Source organism: Vespula vulgaris, chromosome 18 (assembly GCF_905475345.1).
Source record: "Vespula vulgaris chromosome 18, iyVesVulg1.1, whole genome shotgun sequence".
Classification (NCBI taxonomy): domain Eukaryota; kingdom Metazoa; phylum Arthropoda; class Insecta; order Hymenoptera; family Vespidae; genus Vespula; species Vespula vulgaris.
Window position 1 is genome coordinate 3832501 of NC_066603.1, and position 12091 is coordinate 3844591.

At 30.9% G+C, this 12091-nt stretch overlaps 1 protein-coding gene across 2 annotated transcripts in view; it reads right to left on the reverse strand.

Moving 5' to 3' along the window:
- Window positions 1-12091, reverse strand: part of LOC127070337 (semaphorin-1A-like) — a 284950-nt gene that overhangs the window by 89041 nt on the left and 183818 nt on the right. For both annotated transcript variants that reach the window (XM_051008164.1, XM_051008162.1), the window contains exon 5: window positions 8598-8768. In XM_051008164.1, the coding sequence (XP_050864121.1) occupies window positions 8598-8768 (171 nt within the window). The remainder of the gene's footprint in view (window positions 1-8597; window positions 8769-12091) is intronic.

Genomic DNA, 12091 nt, shown 5'->3' on the forward strand with positions numbered 1-12091 from the left:
TAAAAATCGATATCAAAAAAACAAATTCTTTTGAGAAATATTTTCCAGCATCTTGTTTCAGAATTGGCGTGTCAAAACTATACGATCCCAATGAAATCGATTTAGTGTTCGAGATATCGTTGAAAAGAAGGAAAGAAAAAAAATATATATTATATATAATATATAATATAATATATATATAATATAATATATACAATATATATATATATATATATATATATATATATATCGAAATAGTTCGGAAAGGGTTCGAAATTTTGAGAAGAAGAGAAAAGCTGTTCGGAGACGAACTTTGCAAAATCTTTAGTACACTCCAAAGGAAGAAGAAGAAGAAGAAGAAGAAGAAGAAGAAGAAGAAGAAGAAAAAGAAATAAAAGAAGACGAAGTAGTGTAGTAACACTAGTGCTAGGAGAAAGGAAAGAGGAAGAAAAAGTGAACGAGAATACTCGGAAGAGAAGTAGAAGATGAAGCAAAGGTATGACCCGGCATTCGGAAGCCATATTGCCCGGCGTGACTCGAATGGAAGTCCGGCCTCGAATTTTCGAGCTGGACGTGAGAATTAGGCTTCCGGCGGAGGTTTGCGACGCGGTCGACGAGTTCGTTCAACATTCCACCTTCTTCTACCACTTTTCTCTCTCTCTAGCTATCTTCTCTCTCTTTCTCTCTTTTTCCTTTTCTATCTAGGTACATATTAGGTACGAGAAAGAGAGAGAAAGAGAGAGAGAGAGAATCGTGAACCTTCTGCTTTCCACAAGACCGGGAAAATATTTTACTCCTTCCGGCACTGTGTTTTCCTTTTCGATTTTTCTTTTTCTTTTATTTACGAGCTACATATTTCGTGATACTACGTGAGTAATCTATTATTTAATTTGACGATTATTTTTCAATTGTTCTGATTATTTGTTTCTCGTTCTTTTTTTTTTCTTTTCCTTTTTTTTTTGTTAAGACGGTAATAGCATTTTTCTTGTTCTTGTCTTTTCTTTTTTATTTTTTATGAAGTTTATTATCTTCTTTTTTTTCTAACGATACGGGAATTGTGACGATTATTTCTCTTTCCCTCTTTCTCTCTTTCTTTTTTCTTCAAGATGTAATGATAAATTTTATAACGTTTGTTATACTATTTTACAGTTTATTATACTATTCTAAATAAATTGATTATTAATAACCATTTGATATTTATCGATCATTTGTTTCTCTTTCGTATTTTTTATGAAGATGTAATTATACTTTTTCGAACATTTATTATATTGTTTTTTTTCTTATATAATTATATAATAATATTTTGTCTTATTTAAAGTATTGATTTCGTTAATTATTGTTTTATTCATTTATATTTATTATGTATTTTTATAAAGTAGATCAATGATATCTTCGTTACTGCGGTAATTAATTCTGCTTTTATTTCTTTCATTATCTTCGAGATAATATTATTTTTAAACAATTCATAAATTACGTCGACGATATTTTTTAAAAGAAATAATACTTTTTGCAAAATGTAATAATACTTTCTTATAACAATTGTTATATTTCTTTTTTAATAAACTATTGATGTTTACATTCTGACGATTATATCTGTCTCTCTCTCTCTCTCTCTCTTTTTCTCTTTCATTTTCTTCAAAGTACAATATTATTTCTTCAAATAAACTAATGATTCATGAAATATATAATGTACATATATAGTGTATATATATATTGTATGATATACCAACGTAATACGTTTCTCTTTCACTTCTTTGCCCTTTTCAAAATTTAATAATATTTCTATTAACAATGATTATTTTTCATTTGCAATAAAATAAAACATTTCATTTTGGATTATTTGGACAAAAGAGGGAAGACTGACGGAAAAATGACAGTTTCTTTTACGCGATACCGTAAAACGATACGAAAGGTAGGTAGCTGGATACGTTTCGAAGAGAATGTCGATCCCTTTGTCGGTAAAATAGGACTCAATTTTATGGATCATATGCGTTACACAGAAAGAGTATGGTGGAGAAAATGGGGGTGAGAGAAAGAGAAGTAAATACGTAACATACACGCTCACAAAGAGAGAGAGAAAGAGAGAGAGAGAGAGAGAGAGAGAAGCGTGCAGACATCAACGGCAGAAGGCTGCAAGGTCTGTCGTTGACACGGCACGTCCATATTTTCCGATATGATATTCGATTATCTCGATATTCCCGTCGACAAAAGTGTTTATTCTATTACCTACTACTACGTCCTACGATATTACGTTCGGAGATCGCCTATCGCAAAGCCTGGTTTCTTTAGAAGCTTCACCTATTTTTCTTCTTCGTCGACAGGCACACATACAAACATACACGCATATCTATATAGTTATATAAGTACCGGTCGAATAAGCGGTACGTTTCTCTCGGAATAACAAAAAAAGAGAGTTTGAAAATGAATTTTTCTAAAATTGTAGAATTATCTGGAAGATATATAAATATATTCGAAAAATATAATAAATCTTGGTAACATAGTTATGCGACGTTTGCTCGATAATTATTTTAAAATGAAAATTATTATTAGTTAATCGTTTAAATTCAATATTTATCATAAAAATTGAAATAGTGAGAAAGAAAGAAGAGAATTCAACCATGTATGTGTGTGTGTGTGTGTGTGTATTTTATCAATGGTGACCTAGAAAAGGAATGAAATTTTTTTGATATCGATAGAAACATTATTTTGCTTCAACTGTTTCTACTCGTCAAGAGAAGATGTACAATCAGAGAGAGAGAGAGAGAGAGAGAGAGAGAGAGAGAGAGAGAGAGAGAGAGAGAGAAAGAGAGAGACAAAGACAGAGAGATGAGATTCAGGGCAGAACTCGATGTAATAACACTACTTGTTCTTTCATGACAACTTGTTCCGCAGGACGGAAGTGCTTTTCATTTGTTATGCAAATATACAATGTTTCGCGCTTGAAAATCAAGGAAAAACGATGGTGGTCAAACATTTAAATGCACCACACTGGACGAATACGTGAGGGGAGATACTGTGGGTCACGAAAATATTCAGACACCTTTTGGAATTGAATAACTTTTTTATTTATTTATTTATTTATTTTTTTATTTATTTTTTTTTTAGACCAAGCAAAACGCTCTGAATTTTTGAGTAAATATGAAGGTATTAGTATTTCATATGGTGTATGTAAAGAGTTGAAAAAAAGAGAAAAGAAAAAAACAAAATAAAAAAAAAGAAACCAAAAAATAGAAAAATGAAATTAAGAAAAAAAAACGAAACGACACAAAAATTAATAAATTGCATATGTTTATTTGATAAAAAAAAAAAAAAAAGAGAGAGAGAAAAAGGAAAGCAAAGAAAAATAAAAAAGATCTGCGATAGAGAACTTCGAAAAAAAGGTCAGTTTTGTTATAGCCGATACAATCAAAAAGTAATTTTTAAAATTTTCACGTATACACTTCATATAGCATATTAATTTCTTCCTGCTCGTTCCAAAATGCAAAAATTTCAGAAAGAGAAATCGAAAAATAGAAATCTAAAATTTTTATTCAAATTCTAATGATTTCAAATGGTTATCACATTGAAGATCAAAATCTATCAAATAAATTAACAAAAATAAATTCTCATATTATTTTGCTTTATTTTATTTACTTTCATATTTCTTTTCAATTCATAATATGAAATTTCAGAAAGATCAAAGGAAACATAAAAATCCAAAATTTTTATTCGAATTCCGATCAATTCGAATCGTTATCACGTTGAAAATTAAAATCCATCGAGCAAATTAACAAAAATAAATTCTCACCTTATTTCGTTTTATTTTCTTTACGTTCACATTTCTTTTGAATTCATAATATGAAATTTCAGAAAGATCAAAGGAAACATAAAAATCCAAAATTTTTATTCGAATTCCAATCAATTCGAATCGTTATCACGTTGAAAATTAAAATCCATCGAGCAAATTAACAAAAATAAATTCTCACCTTATTTCGTTTTATTTTCTTTACTTTCACATTTCTTCTTACATCATAATTTAAAATTTTTTCCGACTGAAACAACGCATAAATTAAAAGTTGCGAACGACGAAATACTTGAAAGTTTTCGAGAAACGTTACGTTTCTTTTTTTTTTTTCTTTTTCTTTCCGCGTTACGGATTTTTTCTCGAGTCGTCGTCGTTGTCGAAAGAAAGAAAGAAAGAAAGGAAGGAAGAAAGAAAAAAGAAACAAAAAAAAGGAGAAAGAGAGATAGAAAGAAGAACCCGAGTTTTTATTTCGTCTTTCCAGCGATAAACGACGGTGCTCTGGTGTGCTCGTAATGAGAACGATGGTGATTAAAATGCGCGGCCATGCCGTTTCGTTGAAGTAAAGTTGCGATTTTACGGCGACTTTAATGCTTCGTACCGCGGACGTACCCTTTCCCAACCCTCCTCCCTCCCACCCACCCCTTTCCTCCCAACTTTCAACACTCCTATCATTACAACTACTACAACACCGTCTAGGTTTGTTCGCGCGAGATTTTGTTATAAATTTATACAGGGCACGTTTTTTGAAAGGGTTCGAAAACTTTCGTCCCCCTCGACGATTCAATTACCAAAGCGTAGGAGCTTAAAGAGAAAAATGATTTTCCTTGCTTGACGGAAAATGTATTCTCCGTTTTTCTCCACTTTCGAAATCTCCTAATCGATTACGTTTCGTTCGATTAAAAGAAACGATTACTATTGCCTTTTTCCATTTTCTTTCTTTTTTTTTCTCTTTCCGTTTCAATTCAATTTCAATTTTTCAACTAGTCGTCGTGCTCGCAAATACATATATTTTACGTTTACTATGGACGTTCGTTTATGAAATTTTGCGATTAAAAAAAAAAAAAAAAAAGAAAAAAGAAACATTGACTCTTCATAGTTTATTTTTGACGTCAATTATCGACCGCGTTATCATCGAAACAAATTAACGAAAAAGAATAAAATCGTCGGATACTTTTGACCCGATAGGAAAAAATAAATCGAAGTAGTAAATGTGAAACTTTTGTAGAAGTCATTAACTTTTCCTCGATAAAGATGCAACCGTAATTGAAAAAAAAAAAAGAAAAAAGAAGAAAAACAGAAAAAAGAAAAGAGAGAAAAAAAAATAGAAAACGGAAAAGAAAGAAAAGAAAAAAGATCCGAATGAAACTTCAAGGAAGGAATTATCGGTTTTAAATCGATTGAAATTGACGCCCCGGACGTTCCTTATCGTTCCTATCCTTTTTATCTTTTTTTCTTAGCTAAGATCGTAAGGGAGAACCCTTCGCAAGCAATACTTTCCTTCCTAGCATCCACTGCAACCTTATTCTCTCTCTCTCTCTCTCTCTCTCTCTCTCTCTTTCTCTCACTCTTTCCTTCTCTCTTTCTCTCTAGCAAGGCAAACTCGTTCATCGGATTATTCGACGAGTTTTTAACGACATTCGACACCGCGCCAGAAATGAAGTCGCCAAGTTTTCTGGTTAGGGCGCGAGAGAATTAGATTCCCGAGGGAATAAAGTCATGGTAGGTAGGTAGGTAGGAAGGAAGGTAGATAATAGTAGTAGTGGTAGTAGTAATGGTAGTAGTAGTAGTAGTAGTAGTATTAGTAGTAGTAGTAGTAGTAGTAGTAGTAGTAGTAGTAGTAGTAGTAGTAGTAGTAGTTGCACGTAGAGTTTCTTCTCAGCTAAACGAGAAGGAAGATAGAAAATTTGAGTTTTAGTTTTCTTCCCGTATCACGATCGTAGAATTAGCTTCGGTCTACAGCTTCGAAAGCCGGTAAACGTAATAGGTATCTACGGCTGATGTTCCGATGATACACGAAAGGGATATTGGAATGTCGAAAGAGGATACACACCACTTTTCTTTCCATCAAGGGAGTATACGTTTTTCGATATCGCGAGAAATAAGAGATATAGAGAGGACTAAAAGTGGAAGTCCTTTCGAGCGATTACTTCGAAGAAGTGTTCTTAACGACATACGAGCCAACATCTCGACACGCGATACTTTGTTTCCTAACGTAACGTAAGGAGATATATAGATCAACCTATGTGTGTATGTATTTATCTATATATCTATATATTCATGTAGTATTTATTTATGTACGTAAGTACGTAACTAAGTACGTACGTATGCATGTATAGTATATACATATTTAAGTGTCTTTCTATAGAGGGTGACTCGTTAACTTTCTTACGAGCTAAAGTCTTCGTGAAGTTGGCTCGTTAAAAGTCTCCCATTAAATTTTTCAAAATTTCATCCCTTCTCCTTTCCCTTTTTGAATCTAGCTTGTTTATTATCCATTGGATGTTCGATAATTAACTACAACGTGGAAATTAATTTTTTTTTCGATAATGATTAAGATCGTTTATTACGAACGATTCTTTTTGAAATTCTCTATGAAGAAATAAACAATGGCGTAGATTTGTCAGTCGATTGAAATTTTTAAGACATTTTTGGCTCTGTCAACTCGATTTTATTTATTCATTATTGAACGAATGTACGATAATACGATAAACGTGGAAATAAATTTCTTTTCGATAATGATAGAGATCGTTTCTAAAGGATAATTTTCTTCGGACTAAATGATGGAATAAAAATATTCTTCCAATTAAAATTTTTTTCGATTTTACGATTTTCTTTCTCGATTTTATTTCTTTATTCGTTAACGAATGTTCGATAGTTATGAATAAACGTGAAAATTAATTTCTTCTCGATAATGATAAGGATTCTCAAACGAGAAATATTATATCTTTCCAATTAAAATTTTTTCGAATTTTTAGATTTCTTGGACGATTTTATTTATTCGATAGTTATGAAGAACGTGAAAATTAATTTCTTTTTCGATAATAATAAAGATCATTCGCTCGAAACAAACGAAAGAATATTCGAACGTGAAATGTTATAATATTCCAATTAATATTTTTTTCTAAATTGTCGACTTACTTTTTCGTCTTTATTCGTTTATTCTTCAGCAAACTTTTTATAAAAATTTCGTTCGAACTACAAATCAAATTATGCTCGAAGAAAAATACATTTCAATCAAAAATTATTCTAAATTCCCAATTTTTACTTTCTAAATGTTGTTCATTCAGTCTTAAAGAAATATGCTATACAATAATTTATTCGAAAGACAGATAAATAAATAAATAAACAAATGTAGATTAAAATCAAAAAAGAAATGCGATCGAAATAATTCCTTGACAAAAAAGGGATCACCCGATATATAACCGTGTAAACTTTTGTTCATTAATTCTTAAACAAATATTCTATATACTAATTTTGTTCGAAATACAAATAAACGAATGGAGATTCGATTACTCGAAGAAAAATATCTGAATTGATTAATTGAAATGATTGCTTGAAACAAAAGGAGTCACTCGGTATATAACACACACATACACACATATATCCACAGATACAGACACAGGACATAAAAAGAATAAATTCTTTCTTTTAATTCACTGAACCATCCTCGGAGAGACCGGAAAAGGGTATCGTATAGTTTTTAGAAGGGAAAGATCCGAAGGAAACCTCTTCCTCTTCTCTTTCTTCAATTTACCTTGAACGAACGATAGTTACGGGAGCAACAATAACGAAGAGATAAAGGAAGAAAGGAGATGAATTGGAAGGATCGCCCCAGGAGTACGACATCGACTGTCCACCATCGAGAAGAAAAGCTGATTATCGATGTCCGTGACTGAAATGTGAAAAGGAATCGCGAGGAATAAAGCGATTAACCGTGGATAAAGTCAAAGCCTAGTGAGAGAAAGAGATAGATAGATAGATAGTTAGAAAGATAGATAGATAGATAGATAGATAAATAGATAGATAGATAGATAGATAGATAAATAGATAGGTAGTTCGGTAGTTAGGTAGATAGTTAGGTAGGTAGATAGGTAGATAGGTATGTAGGTAGATAGATAGATAAATGGATAGATAGATAGATAGATCTATAGAAAGAAGAAAGAAAGAAATAGAGAAAACGTGGATTCGTTTAACGTTGGATTTAATCGAAGGACACGGTTGCTCATCCGCGTTCTCCTTTCTCTAGAAAAATCCACTGACGCGTGACTGTGCATCCATCTCTCTCTATTTCTTTCTTTCTTTCGGTTACCAGGAATGTGAGAGATGGAGAGAGAAAGAGAAAGAGAAAGAGAGAGAAAGACGCACATGTACACACACATAGATATATATAAACGAGAAGATAAATCACGCGCTCGCGCCGCTTTTCTTCTCCTTCCGTCGTTCAACCCTTCCGAGTCATTCTCTCTCTCTATCTCTCTCTCTCTCTTTCTCCTTTCACTTCCAGGTCGTCGTTATTCCCGGCATGACGACGCTTTTCCATGACGTGCCATTATTAAGACGCCTTCAGGCCGGACGCCAGGGGCCAAGCTCGATATATATATATATATATATATATATATATATATATATAAATGGAAAGAGAGAGAAAGAAAGAGAGAGAAGAACGCGAAGGGAGGAAAGGAAGATTGGCAAAAGAGGGTGACTTTTCACCCTCGTCTTTTCTACCTCCTTCTCTCTTCTCTTGTTCGTGGTCGCTACCTTCCCGTGCCGTGGCAACATCGATCCTCGAAAGATGTTATCGATACGCGTTAATCTTACCCTAGCATGGACTCACCTTGATCGTGAATTGCCTGCAGAGCGGCTTGTAAGCGTTCGTGCCGCAAACGAGGAACTTATTCGGGCCCTGCCTACCGAAGACTCGCAAGTAATTCTGACACTCGTCGTCACTTCTACCCTTAAGGTTACAAAGCTCCCTGTGTGCACCGCTGCTGGACCATTGGAACCTCTGTAACAAATAATTCAATTTGTTTCGAGTTAGTTTCTCTTTTCTTTTCTTTTCTTTTCTTTTTTCTTAATTAATTGCGCCGCTTAATCGTCTATGTTTATTTCATAACTTGTTTGTATGAAAAGATTTTTTAATAAAAATGTTTATTATTTATTCGTTTGTTTTTTCTCCCTTTTATTTTTTTATTATGTTTATTCTTTAAATCTACGTTTATTTTATAAATCGTTTTGTATGAAAAGATTTTTATTATTTATTGGTTTTCTTTTTTTTTCTTTTTTCTATTTCTGGTGTAAAAATATTATATCCTGTTAAATTTATATTATAGCCTTCTGTCAGTTCGCTCTGTTTTATTCGAAATTTTTATTTTCGTCTCTATAAAAAATTATGTAATGTTAAACTTATAACGTAAGTACTTGCGTATAGAGAAAGAAAGAGTATATATATATATATATATATATATATATAATATAGTATATAAATATATAGACACACATATTTTATTATATATGTATTTAACGTTGTTAAAATTCATTTTTATTTTCTGTAAATACTAGAACATATGGACGAGCAGCCATTTACCAGCATACCTGAATAAAAACTCTCATACTCTCTTCATAAATGTACGAGTTTTATTAATAAATAATATACGAGTTTTGTAATAAATAAATGTACCGGTTAAATTAAATGATTAAAAAACTAATCTTGTTAGATTATTTAAGAGCAATTTCATCGTAGTTAAACCTACTAAAGCTTAAGTAAATTGCTTTATGGTTCCTATTTTACGGTTTCTATCCGATTCATCCTGGTTATTGGTTCCTATTAAAAAGTTCTTTTATGGGATCCACTCAATACGTTCTTGAAGTATGAATCAAATCATTTTATATGCTCATAGTAAACTTTAATAAGTACTTCGAATATTTAAAAACTTAATTTTTCTTTCTTGACAAAAAGAAAATGAATGAAATGACATATAAAACACACACATACGAGCATGTAATTAAGAAGTTGCATGACGGTAAAAATGATTAACGTAAAACAGCGCACAAAAATTTTTATCGATTTAGTTTCGAATAGTTTTACTTATTTCTTTCCCTTTTTCATTAATTTCTATAGAACCCAGTTAATTTAACACATATGTAAAAAATATATATATATATATAAACATCCAGATAAACAATAATAATAGTAGAAATAAAGTATCATATGAACGAAACAGTGACCTATTTCGTTCAAACGAAAGTTTCAGCGCATAGTTTTCGTTTCGTTTCCTTTTTTGTTTTTGTTTTTTTTTTTTGGTTTTTCTTTTTATTTTATCTCTCACTTTTTCTCTCTCACTCACTCTCTCTCTTTCTTTCATTTTACCATTTTTCCATACACGTCATTCTTTTCTGTTATCTATCCTAGAAAGATACCTACGAGCGATCGTTATTCGTTCTCCATCGAAGCTCTACAACGGGGGCTATCATTTTTCCGGAATACAATACCGGATAACGATAGCGAGAGCATCTTCGACGGAAACGCGTGTTTTCCTCTACAAACAGAAGAAAAAGAAAGAGAGACGACTAGGTACGCCATTAGCTTGAGTACATTTCGATCGTACGAGGAAGAGAGAGAGAGAGAAAAAGAGAGAGAAAAAGAAAGAGAGAAAGAATGAGAGAGAGAGAGAGAGAAAGAGAAAAACAAATAGAGAAAAAGAAAAAGAGAGAGAGAGTGGGAGGGAAAGAGAGAGAGAGAGAGAGAGAGAAAAGCCGTATTTTTCTCCTACATAAAAGCTACGGCTTACGTTCGCGGGCTCGTATTTTTCCCGACGACAGACATGCCGACGTCCTTAGTTTTATTAATATCGGACCAACACGACGTAAAACTAATTTAATTGTCTAAGAGCTACTTACAGGTACTTACTTACTTATTTCTCAACGTCGTCTATCGCTAATCGATGTACGGTGTTTATATATCTATTACGATCAGCAAAATAAATTTTCAAATCGCTAATCGATGTACGATATTTGTGTACTTGATACGTTTGAAAATAAATTTTCCAAATGATTTTCTTTTCTTTTTTTTATAAATATTTAAATATATATCTAGCTTCGTAATGATTCTAATCATCAAATAGATCGAAAATTTGAATTATCTTGTATAGGATATGATGATATAGGCATGATCGATGTAATGAAAATGTTAAAATTATTTGAAATATTATTGTATGTCTATAATTTTTTTGTTTTGTTTTTTATTTAATACTTTTCTTATTGTAGACTAATTTTGTTTGTATCTATGAAGAAAAAAGAGTAATAATTATATTCATAGTAAGAAAATTATGATATTATTATTATAAGAAATAATTATATTAATGTCTTGGCAGATGGTATAAAAATTTTTGTTATTTCATATTAACTTTTTCCAATGTCATATAGTTTGTTTGACGTTACGTACTTATATTTCTATAGGTTTTAAATTTCGTTTTATTTTATTTTATTTTATTTTATTTTGTTTTATTTTATTTTCATTTTTTTATTTTCTTTCTTCTTTTTTTTGTATTAAAAATTTAATTGTTAGTTCATATTCGAAGCTTTTAAAGTTTGTTGCCTATAAGTTATACTATAGGTTTAACGTTACATAATCTCTTTTTAAAAACAAAAATAAAAATAATATTCTGATAGAATTTTTATTATACGAAATAAAAAAAAAAATATAGAAAAATCGTTACTTCGGATATGAATTATATTTTTAACGATAAAGGGAAATAAAATTTACTAAATACACAAGTTCATAATTTTTAAATTAAATGATATTATTGAGAAGAAATTCCATTGCATATATGATTTTTTATTAATTATTTATCGTTTAAAAAACCGATTTATTTATCATAAAATTCATGTGTCGCGGCAATGTAAACCTCCTGAACTTCTATGCAACCGTATTTTAAATTAATTCCATTGCATATGCAATGTTTTATGAATTTTTTAATTTTTTAAATGTCCACCATTTTGGAAATGAAAATCAAATCGAAATTATTTGCGCATTTTTCTAATATGTAAATTGATTATTGGTATAAATTTCAATTTCGTCGAACAATTTAATTTATAATACGAATATTGTACGTATATAGATATGTGCATAAAAGCGTACACATATATACGTTTACGCGTACGGATCTGTATGTATAAAAATTTATTATCTTCAGATTCTGATAAGGAATTTCAAGATAGATAAAAAGAATTGTAAATAAATTCATGATTATGTTATGACAAAATATTCTTACGAAGTTTGAATTCTTTTCGTTGCGTCTAAAACTTTTTAATATAGTTTATAACTTTTCC